The sequence below is a fragment of the Podarcis bocagei genome (genome assembly GCF_964188305.1).
Source record: "Podarcis bocagei genome assembly, chromosome: 7".
In the NCBI taxonomy this organism is placed as follows: domain Eukaryota; kingdom Metazoa; phylum Chordata; class Lepidosauria; order Squamata; family Lacertidae; genus Podarcis; species Podarcis bocagei.
In genome coordinates this window covers 7165431-7186259 of record NC_138132.1, presented here as the reverse complement: position 1 = coordinate 7186259, position 20829 = coordinate 7165431, and the positions used below count along the sequence as shown (strand labels likewise).

General features: G+C 51.3%; 1 protein-coding gene across 4 annotated transcripts in view; it reads right to left on the bottom strand.

Annotated features, from left to right (window-relative positions):
- Positions 1-20829, bottom strand: part of ACTN4 (actinin alpha 4) — a 148378-nt gene that overhangs the window by 15256 nt on the left and 112293 nt on the right. For all 4 annotated transcript variants that reach the window (XM_081200229.1, XM_081200228.1, XM_081200226.1 and 1 more), the window contains exons 9-12: positions 14749-14841; positions 13503-13733; positions 11302-11449; positions 445-595 (exon numbers count right to left, since the gene is read on the bottom strand). In XM_081200229.1, coding sequence (XP_081056355.1) covers positions 445-595; positions 11302-11449; positions 13503-13733; positions 14749-14841 — 623 coding nt within the window. The remainder of the gene's footprint in view (positions 1-444; positions 596-11301; positions 11450-13502; positions 13734-14748; positions 14842-20829) is intronic.

The following is a 20829-nucleotide window of genomic DNA, read 5'->3' as shown; positions in this document are numbered from 1 at the left end:
ACTGCGCAGAGAGGAAGAGAATATTTTTTTTCTTGTTCTCCTCCTCTAAAACTAGGTGCGTCTTATGGTCGGGTGCGTCTTATAGAGCGAAAAATACGGTAAGTGTTTTAAATTTGTTGTTAGCCGCCCTTAGCCCGGTTTTTGAACTGGGAAGGGCAGGGTATAAATAAAAATTTATTTAACTGGCTGGAATTCAAGGCCAAGTTCAGAACAGAAGAACCTGGCGGGTGGACCAAGCCAAGGGCCTATCCAGCCCAGCATTCCTGTTCTCACAGTGGCCAAACAGATGTCCCAATGGAAAGCAGCCCACAAGCCGGTCATGGATGTGACGGCGCCCCCAGTCCCAATATTATGTGTGCTCATTGGCATAGCCTGGGTGGAGGTGACCCCAGAAAGAGAGCTGCTTTTGCTGGGGGGGGGGGAGAGGCCTGGGGAACAGCGTACTTGAGCTCCTGCGCGATGGCCGCTATCTGCTCCACACGATCCTGGTGAGCCGCCAGATCGCTCTCAAAAGCCTCGTGCTTCCGGATCAGGGCCTTGATATCCGACAGGGTGGCCGTCTCGTAGTCCTTCTGCCGCAGCATGGTCTCTTTACCTGGGGTTGTGGGGAGAGAAGGTGGCAGGGGCTGGTCAAAAGCTATCGAGGAGCCTCCCCCCCCCCATTGCAAGACAATAAAAAAGCATTAAGATAAATTCAACAGTGTAAATAAGTTTTGATGGATGCAACAATGGATTACTGAATGGTTTAGTTCGTGCAGGGATGTATGGCATGTAAAAAGGGACGCGGGTGGCGCTGTGCATTAAACCACAGAGCCTAGGACTTGCCGATCAGAAGGTCGGCGGTCGAATCCCCACGACGGGGTGAGCTCCCATTGCTCGGTCCCTGCTCCTGCCAACCTAGCAGTTCGAAAGCACATCAATGTGCAAGTAGATAAATAGGTACCACTCCAGCGGGAAGGTAAACGGCGTTTCCGTGCGCTGCTCTGGTTCTCCAGAAGCGGCTTAGTCATGCTGGCCACATTACCGGAAGCTGAACGCCGGCTCCCTAGGCCAGTAAAGCGAGATGAGCGCCTCAACCCCAGAGTCGTCCGCGACTGGACCTAATGGTCAAGGGTCCCTTTACCTTATGGTATGTAAAATGAACATACCATACAGGGTATGTTCCACAGAAAGAGAAGTCACTGATTTGAGGTTGTTTAAATGAATGAAATGTAAATTAGAAAAATTTAATAAAAAATTATATACGTGATGGCGGGGGGGAGAGAAGAGGAATATCACCAGTCTCCCATGGAGCCTGTCACAAGGACAGCTGTAGCACAATAAATCCTCCAGTTCAAGTCTCACCTCGGCCCCACCTACAGGCAATCGATGTGGTCTTGAGACAGACACCATTTCCCTCCATCCTCCCCTCTTCCTCATCTGCTGGACTACCTAACAGGGTTGTTTTACCTCGCAGCAGAGCCTGCTGGCTGAACTTGGCTGAATGAAAAGACGCGCCCAACTTTGCTGCTCCAGGCCACTCAGTAGGAGGGGGGTGGCAGTGCTTTGGACTACAAATCCCATCAGCCCCAGCCGGCAGCCTGATGGGAGTTGTAGCCCAAAACAGCTGAAGGGCATCGGGCCAAGAAGAAGGCTACCCTGAAAGGTGTAAGGCAGAGGTCAGCAAGCTTTTTCAGCAGGGGTCCAGTCTACTGTCCCTCAGACCTTGTGGAGGGCCGGTTTATATTTTGTGGGGGGGAAATGAACGAATTTCTGTGCCCCACAAATAACCCAGAGATGCATTTTAAATAAAAGGACACATTCTACTCATGTAAAAACACACTGATTCCCAGACCGTTCATGGGCTGGGTTGAGGAGGCGATTGGGCCAGATCCGGCCCCCGGGCCTTAGGTTGCCTACCCATGGTGTAATACAATAATGCTAGAAAACTGCCACCTGTGCTGCTGATAGTAGTACGACTCATGCAACACGTTGGCGACTAATATACACACAACAATTACCAAAATAATTATACATTTGTTATCAATCTTCTGAGAAAAGTACAAAACCAGCCGCCTCAGCGGGAAGGTAGGGGCGGCGCCCAGGGGCTTCCTGCAGCCAATCAGAAGCCACGCCAGCATCGCTCTGCCCGCCCAGAGGCATCCGCGGCTTTTGACTGGCTGCAATCAGAAGCCGTGCCGCGTCACGGAAGTCAGTCTCTGCGCCGCGCCTGTTTAGCGCGGGGACTGACAGAGCGGGCTGCAGGGTCCACAAGGTTCACGGGCCGGATTAACGAGCCTGGTGGGCCATATCTGACCCGCGGTCCTTAGTCTGACGACCTCTGGTGTAAGGTCTCTGAAACAATGACTTGCCCTCGCTGCCACTACAGCCATTGGCACCTGTCTGTCTCGAGAGGCAATGGAGTGCGCCTCTGGGGGTGAAGTCAAATCACTGCATTAGCAGCTATCCAAGTTAGCTCCCCGGGGCGCAAGCCTGGGCATTGTACATGGAGGTGCTGGGCAGCCCAGAAGACCAGACCCCTCTCGTGGTCCCAAGGAAAGCAGAGCAGGACGTTTGGAACCAGCTTGGCTGCAGGAGCTGCTGGAAGGTGGCATACAAGGCACCATCCAACTGCCTTAGGGACTCCGCTCTGGATTTGTGTAGTTCACTCCTTTTCCTCTCCCGAAGGTATTACGCATGGCAGCCGAGGTTAATGGGTCAGTCATAGCTGTCAACTTACAGATTTGAAAATAAGGGACCAGCAGCCTCGAAAATAAGGGCTCAGCAGCCAAAATAAGGGATTTTCCGAACACAGGTATGTTCAACTTCTGAGCCCCTCTGAGCCAAAGGCAGAAAGCCCAGCCAGCAGCCAAACGAAGCCTCAAGCGGTGGTTCCCACAGCGCAGCAACCCGGCAAAGGGGATGCAGCAAGGGAAACCACCGTCACCTCTCCGCTGGGAAGCGCTGAGCAAAAGTGAGTCCCCAAGCAACGTGGCCGATTTGATCGGCACAAGGCATGCAAGCTCCACCTCCCAGTCGTTCTTAGACTCCTTATTGGGTGAGCAACGCAGCCAAGCAACACAGTTGGAGCCTCCCTCCTCCCTGGCCGGCAGGGAGGGAGGGAGAGGAGCTGCTTCCTTTGAAACCTGAGAAATTTAAGGGACATCATCAATAAGGGACAGCAGTTGGACACGGCGCTGGGATAAGGGACTTTCCCACCAAATAAGGGATGGTTGACAACTATGGTCAGAGTATCACTCGAGATTAATAGCGCCCCCTGATGTCCTGTTTGTCTCACTGGTCAGGGCGGGGGGTGGGGTGCCTGGAGGGGTGGACTGGTGTTTCAAGGATTCCCCCACCCCTGTCAGCAGCGCAGGCCAGCTCAGGGAATCCCCAAGGTATCCTCTCCTTGGGATGACATCACCGATCCCTCATTGGCCGAAGGGAATTCAGGGCTTGCCCAGGGTCTCCACACCTGGAGGAGGACACAGGTGGTTTCTGAAGCCCTTGTGGTTCACAAGTTTAGGGGGGAAAGATGGGGTGAGGTACAGAGGGGGAGATCTCCGTTCTAAAAGCAAAGTCTCTCTGCCTCGGCTGCTTGCACTCAGCCAGCTCAGAAACTGTCCCGTTCCCCCACCACCGCCGCCCCATCATCTCTCCACCACAACTCCCAGTTTGTCTGGATTTCTGTCTGGCCGGCAGCCAAGGGAGAATTTTCAAAGCTAAGCATGTCCCGGGGAACAGCTGACTAGAACAGAAGAGCGCTTTTCAAAAAAACTCAAGCCGCTTTTCCGCTCCCGACTCAAATAGCTTTCGAATTAGCGCAGAGGGCTCCGGCGAACGTTGCCAGGTTGAGAGCAGAGGCAGCTTTTGCCTTGGCCCCCAGGCCGGTGCTGGGAAAAGGAAGCCCAAACCAGAGGGATGAGCTGAGAGGAAGCAGGAGCCCGAGGAAAAGGCTCTGAAGCTCAGGAATGTCAGCGGCACGCAGTTTTCTCGTTTCCTGCGCAGCCGGAGGAAGCCCAGAGCCGGCTTCCTGTGTCTGGAACCCTCTTTGAGAGGGTGGGAGGAGCAGACGGGAGTTTCAGGGGGCTGTGGGCAAGGGAGCCCCAGATTCCGCCTTGGAGAATGTGGGCTGGTGGTCCTGGTGCCTTTAAAAACTTTTGAGTTGAAAGCAAGGCCCTGTAATAAACAAAAATCTGCCCTTATTCCCTTATGGGGGACACAAGAGCCCTCATAGAGTCCTTTGTAGGTTCTCCATCGGTCGGAGAAAATAACAGAGGCCAACCAGAGAATATTGAGAAGCAAAGCAGCTGGTAAGCTTGATCTTTATTGAAACTGTTGCAACAGGGTGCTCCCCTCACACGCAGGAGAAGGAGGAGGACCCAGAACCAAGGTGTGCCCGCCCTTATATAGACATTTAAATTGCCCGCCCTGGAGTCCAAGACCACCCCCAGACACATCACACCTACATCACAGAAAGGGTGGTCAACAACAGAAATCTGAGTGCATTGTTTACCTCCTGTCTGGCAGGTTACCTGTTAATGGTTACTTGATTGGATGCCCTGGGGAGCCTGGCCAGTCTTTTGTAATGATAAATACTTAGTTCCTGAGCCAGGCCACAGGCTCACCCTATTCATACACAGACATACCCTTAAGACAGGATTTGTGAAGGAAAAGACAATGGGGAGGCTTTTCCGTTTTCCTTTGCAGAGAAAACATTTGGTCAGTTTGGGAGCCAAAATGGCTTCATGGTTGTTTTCCTGTGCTGCTTTAGACATGTGGTTTATATATTTATGTACGTGTTTGCTTGGTACATTTATTATATATATAAGACCTTATTATTTTTTTATTTCAGCCCCCACCAGGGGTTTGAGCTAAGAAGGTAGAGGCATACCCACAGCCACCTACACCCCGAGGCCTGGGGGCTGCATTTTGCAAGTGCAGCTGAGCAGTTTATTTAGAAATGTCTGCCCTCCTGTTCTTTCTCTCTTAATAAATTTGTATTGGAGGCGATGCTGAATTTAACTGCAAATCGTTTCTTACAATGTGCATCAGCTATGGAACGAATGTTTGCTTATTTCATTTTTGTCCTTGATTTCTATTGATTACTTATGTTACTCCGTTTTAAAACCAATAAAGCATTTAAAAATAAAACAAAGATTTACATCCCTTTTCCTCCAGGGAGCTCAAGGTGGCGTATGTGGTGGTTCTCCTGCCTTCTCCATTTCATCCTCAAAAGAACCCTGGAGGGTAGGCTAGGCTGAGAGGCTGCGACTGGCCTGAGGTTGCCCACAGTGAGTTGTGCAGCCGAGTGGAGATTCGAACTCTCGTCTCTTGGGACAGCTTAGTAGGAGGAGCACGAGGCTCCTGGGCCCTGCCTTGCAGGGTTGTTTTGCAGATGAAAAGGGTGGGGAGCAAGGAGAACCACACGCGTCACCTTGACCTCCTTGGGAGAAACGGCGGGATGGAAACGTAATAAAACAGATAATTCATAATAAGTGCAAAGAGACACGGGTGGCGCTGTGTGTTAAACCACTGAGCTAGGACTTGTCGATCAGAAGGTCGGCGGTTCGAATCCCCGCGACGGGGTGAGCTCCTGTTGCTCGGTCCCTGCTCCTGCCAACCTAGCAGTTCAAAAGCACGTCAAAGTGCAAATAGATAAATAGGTACCACTCCAGTGGGAAGGTAAACAGCGTTTCTGTGCGCTGCTCTAGAACTGCCTCAGGGGATCAGACATCAACTGTCTGAAAAACAGAGTTTTGGTTACCTTCCTGCTGCTGCCTAGGTGGGACTCTTTGGCGTTTCTTAGCACCAAATGGGTTCCTTCTTCCAGTTTCTCCCCTCCCCACATCACCCCCAAGGAGCAGTTTGGGGCCACACTGGGCCTCCTATAGAAACCGACTGCCCACTTTGATGGATGAAGCCAAGTTGTGGGGTGGGGGGAGGGAGGAAGAGGTTGGAGGGGGGGTCGGGGGGGCTCCTCCCCTTTGCTGCAAGGAGAAAGGAATTTGCCATGTGCCTCACCAAGCCCAACAGGAAGCTGCAGGGAGGCTGATAACACTCCCACCCTTCCCAGGCTCGGCTAAGAATAGGGCGGAAAACAAAAGGACTGCAGCCAGAGCCCAAGGAGATAAACAACTGATCTTGGGCTTTCAGGACCGTAGCAGAGCTCTCTGGGCTTGCAGGCTCCTCCTCGTTGGGTGTAGTAGCTTCTTAAACAAAACACACACACAAAAGGCTGGGCAACTCCTACTGGAGTCAAGCTGGCACTGCAAAGTGTTAGGTATGATGCTAAGTCCAGTCTGGTATGGTTCGCCGGTGTGATAGGAATTTTGAGGTCTTAGATATACGTTAAATGTTCGTAAGTGTCCCAACCAAGCACGTACATAGATCAGCACAGGAAGACCGACCCGAAACCATTTTTGATTCCCAAACTGAAATGTTTTCTCTGCAAGGTCAAAGGAAAATGGAAAAGCCTCCCCATTGTCTTTTCCTTCACAAATCCTGTCTTAAGGGCACATTTGACCTGGCTCAGGAACAAAGTATTTATAATTACAAAAGACTGGCCAGGCTCCCCAGGCAATCCAATCAAGTGACCATTAAACAGGTAACCTGGCAGACAGGAGGTAAACAAGTCACTCAGATTTCTGCTGTAGACCGCCTTTTCTGTGATGTAGGTACAGTGGTGCCTCGCAAGACGAAAATAATTCGTTCCGCGAGTATTTTCGTCTTGCGATGTTTTTCGTCTTGCGAAGCACGGTCCGTCGCAACTGCGCCTCTTCAAGCGGCTTTAAAAAAGAAGCGCAAGATGTTTTCGTCTTGCGAAGCAAGCCCATAGGGAAATTCGTCTAGCGAAGCAATGCAAAACCGAAAAACCCTTTCGTCTAGCGAGTGTTTCATCTTGCGAGGCATTCGTCTTGCGGGGCACCACTGTATGATGTATCTGGGGGGGTAGTCTTAGGTTACACCACTTCTGTGATGTATGTATAATGTATGGAGGGGTGGTCTTGAGCTCCAGGGCAGGGAATTTAAAATGTCTATATAAGGCCTTGCGCACCATTGTTCTGGGTTCCTCCTGACTCCTACGTGTGGTGAGTGAGGACCCTGTTGCAACAGATCAATAAAGACCAGGCTTACTAGCTGCTTTGCTTCTCAATATTCTCTGGTTGGCCTCTGTTATTTTCTCCTACTGATAGGGATCCTATGTAAGGACTCTATATGGGCTCTTGGATACCCCATAAGGGAAAAAGGGCAAATTTTGTTTACAACAGAGGGACAGTCCCGGGTTTACAGAAGCCGTCCCAGTTTCTGATTTGATTCCAGAATGTCCCGCTTTTCCTTAGGAAGTCCCTCTTTTCAACGAGAAATGTTGGAGGGTACAGGTTTGATATGGCCAGCAATGCCTTTCCAGGTTACCAGGCACAGAGGCAGAAAGAGGGGCAAGGAGTAGATACTGGGCCAACTACCCAAACAGAAACTAAGATTCTCAGGTAGCCCAAGCACTGCGTAGGCCAGTCGTTGTTCTTCCCTTCCTGCCATTATTTCACAGAATCCCAGAACTGCAGAGCTGGAAGTACAGGAAACCTTGGAAGGAAGCTACCAAGTCCTCTTAGGTTTCATCATACGCAGGCAAGAAGGGAAAGCGGAGTGTAGTCGGAAAACACAATCTGGACTTAAAGGACGCCGGTTTCAAAAAGCCCAAAGGAACTACTGGGTGAAAGTCCCAAGGTCAGAAATACTCCGAGAGGAGTCCAAGATGGATGATTCTTAAAAGCAAAATATTGAAAGCACAAAGGCAGACCAACAAGAAATATACCATATTTTTCGCTCTATAAGACGCACCAGACCCCAAGACGCACCTAGTTTTGGGAGGAGGAAAACAAGAAAAAATATATTCTGAATCTCAGAAGCCAGAACAGCAAGAGGGATCGCTACGCAATGAAAGCAGCAATCCCTCTTGCCGTTCTGGCTTCTGGGATAGCTGCACAGCCTGCATTCGCCCCATAAGACGCACACACATTTCCCCTTACTTTTCAGGAGGGAAAAAGTGAGTCTTATAGAGCAAAAAATATGGTAGGTGGAAGGAACCTGAAGAAACTGGTGCGGCTGCAGAGGAAGAAGAAAAATATTTGTAACCTGTCATGTGAGCCCGAGTTCGTTCTGAGCTTTGGCCCGCCTGACCTTCTCCTTGCAACTGTTGACTACTCGTGTGTATTCTTCCTTCGCGATTTCCCCTTTCTTCTGTTTCTTAAATGTGCCCTTCTTAAATCTCAGCTCATCTGTAAGCTCCTTATGCAGCTACCTTGATTCGTGTGATGGCAGGATGGAGGGCAGCGTCTCTGGAGCTCAAGGTGGGCAAAGCCAAATGGGAATATTTTAGTACCGTTAATTAATTAATTTTATTGGTTGCTCTTTTTCCATGGCAACTCAGAGAGACTTATAATATTTTAAGCAAAGCAAACAAACATATACGTACATTAAAACCAGCATAAACACCCTCTTGCATTAAACCAGCTCATTGCAAAAAAAAGGGCCATAGATAAGTTGAAAGCAGAAGGCCTGGTTGAAAAGTAATGTTTTTGCCTTGCCTGGTGCCTACAGATATGCAATGAAGGTGTCAGAAGAGCCTCCCTAGGTAGAGCAAACAGGGAGCCACCACTGAGAAGGCCCAATCTCGTCTTGCTGCCCTCCAGACTTCTTGTGGAGGACACACATGAAGAAGGGCCTCAGATGATGATGGCAGGATCTGGGTTGGTTCGTACGGGTCCTGAACAGTTTAAGGCTTTAAAGTTCCAAAACCTGCATTTTGAACTGAGCCTGGAAACTAACTGGTAGCCTTTGAAGTCAGGCCAGGATTGGTATCATGTGCTCAGACCGTCTTGCACCGGTGAGCGCTCTCTCTCTATATATATATATCTCTATCTCAGCATATGCATACCCCAATGCTCTAAGAGCAGCTATTTAACAGCAGCTACTCCCCCTGAATTCCCCCCAGGCATGAAAAATAAAATAGGACATGTCATGTTGGATCTGAATCAACACTGGCCTAACCCAGCGCTCTGTCTCCGGCAGCAGTTAGCCAAGCGTTCCCTGGGGAATCTCATGAGGAGGCGGAGGAAGAGTCTCCATCTCCCTCCTCTTGTTCCCCTTTCTTTCTAATAAAAGCTGTCCTTGCAAGCGGCCGCCACCCCTGTGGCAATGAGTTCTTTAGGCTTCGCAGGCACCTGCTTAGAAGAAGACGCTCTCTGCCCGGTGTCCGAGCTGCTAGCGCATTTCGCATTCAGTCTATGCGACAAGGTCATGCGTGGAGAAGGGCGCAGTGGCTCCCAGGAAGCCCCTCGAGCTATTTTGCGAGCCGCCTTGCGGGGAGAGCCGGGTGCGAATGTGATCCCATTCAGCAGCCTGGGTTAAGGGGGGTACGTAGGCAGTGGGAGAGCTCAGAAAACCCAGGCTGTGTTGCCGAGTTGCTGGCACTCAGAAAACACCACCAGGGGACTAAACGTCTGGCTGGCTCTGGGTAAGGCAAGTTTCATTGGTTCATTGGTTCCCCGCCCCCCCCCCACCAAAGAAAAACCAGACGGACACTCAGCTCCCTTTTCTTCTTTCAATTATTTCCGTCGCTCCCAAAACCCACGGAAAAGCAGAAACAGATCGCTTCTGCGCAGCTGTAAGCGCCCCCTGCCCCCCTCCACACACTTGCGCAAGCTAAACTATGTTTCCACCCCCCCCAACCCGGCAATGTTCTTTCCCCCAACCCTATGAGAACAACATTCCACCCGGCACATTCCTTCCAGAAGGGGGGATTATGGCATTTCTCTACGGGGCGAGACCCACAGCTGCCATGTTGGAAGGTTCGGCCCTCGCGCCTTGACATCTGGCCAGACTGGAAGAGGCCGGAGGCTAGGCGTTTAATAAAAAGGCAGCGGTACACCCCCCCCCCCCGGGAAGCCGACCTCTCTCCTGGATGAGGGGAGGCGTCTCTGGGCTACCTCCAAAAACACACGGCCACCAGCACCGTCACGGGGGGCACTTGGGTAGAACGTAGCGGAAGGGGGCCTGGCGGGATTCCACTAGTTCACTCCATGCCTTTGACCTGCAGGATTTGAACTCCATGCAGTATCTGTGTGAGTGTTTGGAGGCGGTTGGAGGATGGATGGCGGCTAACAGATTGAGATTGAATCCTGACAAGACGGAAGTACTGTTTTGGGGGGACAGGAGGTGGGTGGGTGTGGAAGATTCCCTGGTCCTGAATGGGGTAACTGTGCCCCTGAAGGACCAGGTGCGCAGCCTGGGAGTCATTTTGGACTCACAGCTGTCCATGGAGGCGCAGGTCAAATCTGTGTCCAGGGCGGTTGTCTACCAGCTCCATCTGGTATGCAGGCTGAGACCCTATCTGCCTGCAGACTGTCTCGTCAGAGAGGTGCAAGCTCTGGTTATCTCCCGCTTGGACTATTGCAATGCGCTCTACGTGGGGCTACCTTTAGAAGGTGACCCGGAAACTGCAATCAATCCAGAATGCGTCAGCCAGACTGGTGACCGGGAGCAGCCGCAGAGACCATATAACACCGGCCTTGAAAGACCTACATTGGCTCCCAGTACGTTTCCGAGCACAATTCAAAGTGTTGGTGCTGACCTTTAAAGCCCTAATCAGCCTCAGCCCAGTATACCTGAAGGAGCGTTTCCACCCCCATTGTTCAGCCTGGACACTGAGGTCCAGCGCAGAGGGCCTTCTGGCAGTTCCCTCACTGCGAGAAGCCAAGTTACAGGGAACCAGGCAGAGGGCCTTCTTGGTAGTATCACCCTCCCTGTGGAACGCCCTCCCACCAGATGTCAAAGAGAACAAGAACTACCAGACTTTTAGAAGACATCTGAAGGCAGCCCCGTTTAGGGAAGCTTTTAAAGTTTGATGTATTACAGTATTTTAATATTTTTTTGGAAGCCACCCAGAGTGGCTGGGGAAGCCCAGCCAGATGGGTGGGGTATAAATTATTATTATTATTATTATTATTATTATTATTATTATTATTAGTCCTGCGTGTTTTTTTAAAGAGTTATTCCCTTTGTGCTTTGGAACTCCCTGCCTATTGACATTAGGTGGGCTTCATTGCTGTACCTGGACAGCAGTAGCGGGAAAGGCTGGCTGCTGCTAGTCGCAGATGTTGGGTGTGTTATTTGTGTGTCCTACGTGCACGGGAAAAAGCTGTGTTTTGCATCCAGAGAAGGCCCCAGGCTCAGGTTCCTGACCCTGCCAGTCATCGCAGACGACAGACGAGCCAGCTGCCTCGCTTGGCACGAGGCAGCATCCTGCATCCTTAAGCTTACCTTCGGTCCAGCTTTCGTGGATCGACGCCTTCTGCCTGAACTTCTCGGCCAAGTGGTCCAGCCTCTCCATCCTTCGGATCTCATTCAGCAGCCACTCTTCGTAGCCTTTCTCGGCCTGCTCCAAGTGCTGCCAGCCGTTATTGATGTCCTGGGGAGGTTTTTTGGGGGGAGAGGGAAACGTTCAGCATCGTAACACGGCTGCACTTGCATCCCATGTCTCAGCTCAGGCTAAACCTTCTCCCCAGGTGGCTGTAGATCAGGGGTCAGCAAACTTTTTCAGCAGGGGGGCAGTCCACTGTCCCTCAGACCTGGTGGGGGGCTAGACTATATATATTTTTTGGGGGGGAAATTATGCATGAGCCCCGGTGGCTGCTTACCAGTGTCTTGCGAGTGGCAGGGGCTGGTGGCAGCGGCGGTGGCGGGACGGTGAGCGGCGTGCAAAAGGGCTCCAGAGAGGGGCTGCTTAAAATGGCGGCCGCTCGAGTGCTGCTGCTGCTGCTGGCACCAACAAAGCCCAGCCCCCTTCCTCCTCTAGGCAGGGCGGGGAGAAGCCAGGAGGAGGGAGGGAGGAGGTGCCGCCGCCGTGTGAGGGAGAGGGAAAGAATGCGCGCACCGGAGATTCACGCGGCGATTCCCGGACCGTCCGCAGGCCGGATCCAGAAGGCAATTGGGCCTGATCCAGCCCACGGGCCTTAGTTTGCCTACCCATGCTGTAGACCAGGTACGTCCAACAGGTAGATCGTGATCTACTGGTAGATCACTGGACATCTGTGGTAGATCACTGTCTCCCCCCAAAGAAGCTCAACAAGTTTGGTTCCCCTTTTTTGCCCTGCACCCCCCAAAACGGGGCTTTCATGCTCTCTAAAAAGAGCTCAACAACTTTGACCTAAACCCTGAAAAAGGGGGTTGATCACTGCCAGTCTTTAACTCTGTGAGTAGATCGCAGTCTCTTGGGAGTTGGCCACCCCTGCTGTAGAAATTCCTGCAGCCAATCGGAAGCTGCGCCTTGGTTTTTGAACATTTTCGGAAGTCGAACAGACTTCTGGAACGGATTCCGTTCGAGAAGCAAGGTACAGCTGTATATATAAACCACCCTAAGCAAAGAAGAAGTGAAACCCAGCAAGACAAACACATCAGTTCCGCTTAATAGCTTCTAATAGCATTTCTGAAATTGCTCTAATTGCCTTCGTTGCAAATCCATTGGGATTGACTAGGGAGCGGAAGGCAGGTGAGTTGGGGAAGAGATGCAGTCTGAGCATCACCTCCTCTTAGGACTTCTGCCTGTCCTATCTGGGGGTCCGCTGGGCTCTCGCTGAATCTTGCAGGCACACACGCTCGTAAACATAGAGAAAGGGGCTGTACGTAGCTACTGGATGACCACCCCCTGCTCCCGACAAGCTGGTGCCTTCCGGCTGTTTTGGACTCCAAGCCAGCTGGGCCCGATGGAGCTTGGAAGAGCTGGAGGGCAGCAGGTTAGGGAAAAGGCTGCTCTGCCGTTTAGAGACACTGGAAGACGAACCTGACTGTAAATGCCATTGAGTTCTTGTTGATTCAGTAATACATTGTCACAGCAACCTTAACGACTTGGAAGACAGGCCAGCGTCCGCATTTTACAGATTAAAGGGAAGCAAGGATGGAGGAAACACCCAGTGATTCTGGCTCTATGGTGCATCTGCAGCCAAACTGAGATTTGACATTAACTCCAACCCAATTGCTCTGTTGGGACGCGGGTGGCGCTGTGGGTTAAACCACAGAGCCTAGGACTTGCCAATCAAAGGTCGGCAGTTCGAATCCCCGCGACGGGGTGAGCTCCCGTTGCTCGGTCCCTGCTCCTGCCCACCTAGCAGTTCGAAAGCACGTCAAAGTGCAAGTAGATCAATAGGTACCGCTCCGGCAGGAAGGTAAAGGGCATTTCCGTGCGCTGCTCTGGTTCGCCAGAAGCGGCTTAGTCATGCTGGCCACATGACCCGGAAGCTGTACGCCGGCTCCCTCAGCCAGTAAAGCGAGATGAGCGCCGCAACCCCAGAGTCGTCCACGACTGGACCTAATGGTCAGGGGTCCCTTTACCTTTAATTGCTCTGTTGGCGCAAAGATGAACCAATTCTGACTCTGGAGGTGCAGGGCACCCACCCAACACCACCTGGAGCTCCACTCTGCCACCCTATCGGCCCCCTTCTGCTTTTTTAAGCGGGCACACTCACCGAGACCATCTTGCCCTCGGAGGGCATGAAGGCCGGCCGGTTGCTTAGCCGCAGCTTGGTCTGCAAGGTGTTGAAGTTGATCTCCAGCTGGCACTTCTCCTGCACCTTGGGGGGCTTGTGAACCCGCCGGTAGTCGCGGAAATCCTCCAGCTTCTGCTGCATCTCCTGGATGGTCTTCTGCGGGACGCGGTTCTCCAGCCAGGGGATGGTGCGCTGAATCCACTCCAGCAGCTGAGGATGGGATTGGCGGGGTGGAGGAGAGAGGCGGGGTCAACGACAGCGAGGGCAATAGCCCCAGGGATATAGTGGCTCCTCCCCACCGCCCTACGGAAAGCCCAGGGACGACCTGCGACAGGCCCAGTTCCTGCACTCTGCTCAGCTAGTTATGGCAACCAGAATTCCATTTATGGTGGCCCAAGTGGGACAAAACTGCTCCACAAAACAGCTCCCACGTAAGAACATTAAGGACAGCCGAGTGGCAAATCGCAGTCCAGCACTCTGTTTTCACAGTGACCAGCCACATAATAATAATAATAATAATAATAATAATAATAATAATAATAATAATAGTAAATTTTATTTATACCCCACCCTCCCCGGCCCAAGCCAGGCTCAGGGCAGCTAACACCAGTAAACTTACAATGGAAACATAATAGGGAGGGGGGGGGAAACAATTTAAAATACAGGTTAAAATGCAATTTAAAAAGCAGCCTCATTTTAAAAGTAGCCCATAAATCAAAACCATAAGGGGAGGGAAACATAAGGGTCAAACCAAAGGCCAGGCGGAACAGCTCTGTCTTGCAGGCCCTGCGGAAAGATGTCAAGTCCCGCAGGGCCCTGGTCTCAAGAGACAGAGCATTCCACCAAGTCGGGGCCAGTACTGAAAAGGCCCTGGCCCTAGTTGAGACCAATCTAACCACCTTGCGACCTGGGACCTCCAAGGTGTTGTCTTTTGTGGACCTTAAGGTCCTCCGCGGGGCATACCAGGAGAGGTGGTCCCGTAGGTACGTGGGAAACCCTGCAGGAAACTCTGAAGCAGGGCCAGAGCGTGACCGGTCTCTCCAGCCGGTGGTTTCCAGGATGGCTGGAGCCTTTGACCCTGGAGGCACAGCACAGCCCTCACGGCTGGCAGCCGTTGGCAGCCTTATCCACCCCCATCTGGATGCCACAATCTTTAGGGATGTCTGGCAGCCTCGGCGCTCGCCCCATGGGACTCGCAAGGGGAAGGGGTCCTGCCCACACTCACGTCAGAAGCCAGCTTCTCGTAGTCTTCCATCAGGTGCTCATTCTCCTGGTTCACGGCCAACACTTTGCAAATCCGGTTTGCAGCCGTCTCAGCCTGCGGGGGGTTTTGGGGGGAGAGGAGGGAAAAGCAACATGGAGGAAATGGTGGTACGAGAAACAAGCTGGCAAATCAAACACATGAAAACGACAGCGGCGACAGAACGGCCTGGAGCCGAGGCACAGCGTGGAAAAGAAGTGGCGAGACAGAACAGCCCTGCAGAGCCCACCGGGTGCAGCCGCAGGCAGACAGAGCATGGATTCGAAGAGAAGCCAAGGTAGGTCGAGAGACTCTCGTGGCGTACCCAAGCATTGCCCGGAGGCTGCACAGGTCTCGTCCCCATTCGTAACCCACCCTTCCGTAACCACCAGGATAACAACTTACCGTATTTTTCGCTCTATAGGACGCACTTTTTCCCCTCCAAAAATTAAGCGGAAATGTGTGTGCGTCCTATGGAGCGAATGCAGGCTCCTTGACTTCAGCGATAGCAATGCGAAGCCTCCGAAGCGCAGTGGGAGTGCTCTCTCCACACTCCGGAGGCTTCACGTTGCTTTTGCTGAAGCCTGGAGAGCGAAAGGGGTTGGTGCGCACCGACCCCTCTCGCTTTCCAGGCTTCAGGGATAGCTGCCTGAAGCCTTCGGAGCGCAGTGCGAGTTCCCGCTGCACTCCGGAGGCTTCGGGTTCCTTTTGCTGAAGACTCTCCTGGCTTCAGCAGAGAGGGAGCTGCACAGCACCCCTTCGGCCAAGCGGGAGGAGAAATGGAAGGGGCTCCGTTTCTCCTGCCGCTTCGCTGAAGGGGCGCTGAGCAGAGAGGGGGAGATTATTTTTTTCTTGTTCTCCCCCTCTAAAACAAGGTGCGTCCTATGGTCGGGTGCGTCCTATAGAGCGAAAAATACGGTATTTATGGACAAGGCAGCTAACACTCTAGCCCTGCAGCTACTGGTGCAAGTTACGAGTTAGGCCTGAGGTTTGCAGACCCATCAGACTTCTGCGCTTTTGAGTACGGTTGAAGTTCCTACAGAAAGGGGTGACCTAGCCAACCTCCCTTGGAGCTAAGCGCAAGTGGGCTTTTCCATTGCATTCCGTACTCCGCATATGACGGTCGCCCGGTTTGGATGTATGCATCTCAGCGTGCCAAGCCAAGCCAAGACTATGTCCTTCCCTTCTCCGTTCACTGTGCGTAGCAACGACAGCGCATCCTGAGCTAATTAGCTACGGTCTCCCATTAAGTCTGAGCCGAAAAAATATATAAAAAATAATGATTGGAATACGGAGGGGATGGTTTGAACTTGGTTCCAATCCGGGTAACCATGGTTTCCTGGTTCAGGATGAATGGGGAAACCATGGTTAAATTAACCAGGGGAAGCAGCAAATTGCAGTGGAGGGAGGGAGGGAAGGAGGGGAGAAAGGACAGAGCACATGGGTGCAAGGGACACACGTACTTCAGCTTAATAAGCCAAGAGAGGTACGTCTGAACCAGATCGCCACGTTCTTATCTAGGATTTGGCATCTACGGAAGAGGTTCAGATCTACCGCTTGTCTTTACTATAGTTTAGGTTTCAGTAAAGTTATGTCTATTGTTTCTAGTCCTGGTTTCCCTGTCTTTCATTTCCTTGCGATGTGCTCCACAGATTTTCAGCGGCTTGGTTTGGGGGAGCTCTTATCTCCCCGAACATCCTCAACGTTTCGTTTCAGTCGAGAATAGGCTTTCCTAAACAGCACAACCCAGTCTATCCTTACCAGTACTATTGAATGTTTTCTATCCTGCCTTTCTGATAAAAGAGAGCGCTCAGACCAGCTTACATCAACCCCAAAAAAACAAAACCAGGTTTAAAAAAACAAGCAAACAGAGAGAAGTGACAGTTACAGAAATATTTTTCTTTAAAGGAAAAAGAAAGCGTAATAGCAGTGGTAAAATGTTTTTAGAAAATCAGTTACACACACACACACACACACACAGCCTCTGGAACAAGCAGGGGTGGCCCTATCTTATTAGAAAGCAGGAGGGGGCAAAGGGGTAACACAGAAGCCATGGGATGGGGGGAAGTCAAGAGATCGAGTACCTTGCAAGGAGCAGAGAGTGTCCAAGGGGAGGAGATGGAAGCCAGACTTCAAGAGAAAGGGTGGAGAGGGTCTACAGAAGGACGGGCAGAGGGAGAGAGCCATGGAAGAAATGAGTTGCCAACAGAATAGGATATTCAGAGGAAAATAAAAATATATTTTTTGCTCTACTAGGAGAGGGAGAGAGAGAATGAGGATAAGCCGCACATTCGATTGAAATTGTGGGGAACCTTTGGCCCTCCGGTCTATTGCTTAACTACAATGCCGCTGCAACGTATTCTATTTTTAAATGGAAGTTTGAACCAAAATGGCAATAGGTCCATCAGAGGAAGTGGAGGAAGGTGAAACACTCTGTATAGGGGAGAATTCTCTTATTTAACGACACCACAGTTAAGAAGTGGTGCTTCCCACTGGTGCTGTCGTAAAGTCACAATTCTAGGAGGGCTTTGAGATGCAGTGGGGGGGAAACAGCACGAGTAGTATTAATAATAATAATTTTATTGTTCAGACCCCACCCACCTGGCTGGGTTTTCCCAGCCACTCTGGGCAGCTTCCAGGAAAATATAAAAAATGTCAGACATTAAATACTTCCCTGAACAGGGCTGCCTCCTAAAAATTGTGTAATTCTTTATCTCCCTGGCATCGGGTGGGAGGGCGTTCCACAGGGAGGGCGCCACTGCTGAGAAGGCCCTCTGCCTGGTTCCCTGTAACTTTACTCTGGTTCCCTGTAAATTTAAGGCATCCAGGGTCCATAATATTGTACAGAAGCCTTGTCCAGCTCCAGCTGTTTTGGACCACCTCGCCGTCATCAGCCTCAACCTGCATGACAAATGACCGCAGGTGATGGGGAGTGCTTCAGGTTAAAAACGGACCTCCGGAACGAATTAAGTACCGTATTTTTCGCTTCATAAGACGCACTTTTCCCCTCCTAAAAAGTAAGGGGAAATGTGTGTGCGTCTTATGGAGCGAATGCAGGGGGGAGGCAGGCAGGAAAAGCCCCCAAGAGCCGCACACAAGCTCCGCGTGGCTCTTGCGGGCTTTTCCCCAGGAGGGAGAAGGGACTGACGTGGCCAGTCAGTCCCTTCTCCCTCCTCATAGAAAAGGCCGCAGGAGCCGCGCGCTCCTCAAAGGGTGCGCGGCTCCTGTGGGCTTTTGCGGGAGTTAGGGGAATTGCCATAGCGGCACGCAGCCTCACCCGGCCTCTCTTTGGGGCTGGGGTGTGTGTGATATTTTTTTCCTTGATTTCCCCCTCTAAAAACTAGGTGCGCCTTATGGTCCGGCACGTCTTATGGAGCGAAAAACATGGTACTTAACCCGAGGTGCCACTGTAGAGTGATTTGAGGTGGCTTCTACAACAGGGTTGACCTGACCCCACAGTCTGATTTAGAAACGCACAAGAGGTTTTTTGTTGGTTAGTTTCCAAAAAACACGGGGTGCAGCGGCTGGTCCTGGGATCCTCGGTCCACTAATTCCGCATTCTCCCAGACAGGCTTCCCAAACAACTTGAAGTCCGTGAACACACACACACACACACACACACACACACACACACAGAGGCATGCCATAGAGAAAGCAGTTACAAGGCGAATAATCAATCCCAGCTGATGGGGAGAACATGCCAGCTGAGCTCCAAAGCCTGGGATCAGACACAAAGGACAATCATAAAAAAAAAGATTGGCAAGGCTATAAATTCACACAGTCCAACTCTCTGCACCCCAGCAAACACACACACACACCAAGGGGAGGGCACGCTTGCAAAAGCAGCACCCCGGTGCAATCAAGTTCAGGCTTTTATAGGGGAGGGAAGAGTCTGACCCTCGTCTCCAGCTGGAATATGCAGGACGCTTTGCTCGGCTAGAGAAAGGGGGCTCCGCTTCCTGCCTATAAAGGATTTACACGTTCGGAGCCAATAAATTAACGCCAAGCTTTAATGGAAAACACTTGGCTGAAGTTCGGTGGCAGATCTAACATGCTTAAGGGGGGGGGGGGACCAGCTACAGAAAAACCCACACATAAGACAGGAACGCCTTTTCAAAAGCATCCATCGGAGCGTTTGGGTGAGGTCATTTCTCTCCCCGCGTTAGGCATGGCTCTTTTGCCTTCCATGCTGAGCGAAGCTTCCAGGTTTCACTGGCGGCCAGAGGCAGACACTGAAAACTTCTTTTCTTTTCAAACGTAGAGACATTTCCTGCAAGCTAGCTCCCTCGTGCAACCTGAGAGTCTGTCCAGAGCCGCCGGCAAAAGCCCGGACGGTCAAAGGATCCAGAAGGATCCAGCCGTTTTCACCCGCCCACCAAAGACGCCCACCTGACAACATCCACGGCCTTCTAGCGTTCTGGCTCTGTGGGTTTCTATTCCTCTGCCCTTTATTTTAAATAGATTTGCCGCGGCAATATTTCCTTTCTCCGTTTCGAAGTGATTTGTGATTTTAATATTGTGTTACTGGTTGCATCTTTTTTTTAAAGGATTAAAAATAAATAAATAAACAAATACCCAGAGAACATTAGCGATAGGGCAGCCTACAAACCGCATTAATAAAAAATACAAATGGATGTTTGCCGGGGTCTGCAGCCATCAGAGACCGCCAGACTCCTCTGAGTGAAAGCTTGTGTTTTCCTTGCTTCGACCCTTACAAACCAAGGGCTTCGCTGGCCTGTCACTAATTTGGGGGAAATGGATTACTGTATTTTTCCCTATATAAGACTAGGTTTTTTGTGGGGTTTTTTTTTACCAAAAAGTTAGGTTTAAAATTGGGGCTCGTCTTATACACGGGTAGTGCTGAGGGGTGTTTTCTTAATTTGGAGACCCCAAAAATAGGGGTCTTATACATGGGGGCGTCTTACACACAGAAAAATACGGTAATTACAGGATTGGGTTAGTTTGCCGATTCCACACAGACTGATGGGGAAAATCACTTACTATGGGTGAACTAACCCTAAGGTAAAGGTAAAGGGACCCCTGACCATTAGGTCCAGTCGTGACCGACTCTGGGGTTGCGGCGCTCATCTCGCTTTATTGGCTGATGGAGCCGGCATACAGATTCCAGGTCATGTGGCCAGCATAACTAAGCTGCTTCTGGCGAACCAGAGCAGTGCACAAAAACGTCGTTTACCTTCCCACTGGAGCACTACCTATTTATCTACTTGCACTGGCGTGCTTTTGAACTGCTAGGTTGGCAGGAGAATTAACCCTAAATGCCTTCAAATCAGTCAGGCAATCAAGTCAGCTGAAGTCTGAACTTCCCTCCCCCCCCCATTTATTTCAACGAATGTGGGGAGAAAGTAGAAAGCATCTGTGGTTTGTGAGAACAAGGCCATGGCGGGGGGGGGGGTGTCTCCAGGCTATTCCAGATGAACTATTATGGACTATGAGGGCAGGATCCTGACCGAGGCACTGAAAGGAAGTTTCACGGATGAAGGCCACAACACGCTATTTGCCCGTTTGGATCTGGGGTCAATTGTGACACTCAGAAGATGGAAGCAGAATATTTAACCCCTTGGGAATTTTGCTTTTATGAGAGCTCTGAGTAGAGAACACCTTTTAGAGGGGAGAGTGAAGGAAAAGCAAGAACGATGGCTTTGAGAGAGAGAGAGAGAGAGAGAGAGAGAGAGAACAAGGGGCAGAGAGATATAGTGGCTAGAGAAGGGGTGGGGGACATGGGTCGTTGGACTCCAACTCCCATCAGCCCCAGACAGTTCAGCATTTGGTTATGGGGTGATGGGAGTTGTAGTCTAGCACCACAGATTTCCCAGGCCTGGGTTAGAGTACTGGACTTAGACCAGGGAGACCCAGGTTTATGTCCCTGCTAAGCTATGAAAGGGGACACGGGTGGCGCAGAGCCTAGGACTTGCCGATCAGAAGGTCGGTGGTTTGAATCCCCGCGACGGGGTGAGCTCCCATTGCTCGGTCCCTGCTCCTGCCAACCTAGCAGTTCAAAAGCACATCAATGTGCAAGTAGATCAATAGGTACCACTCCGGTGGGAA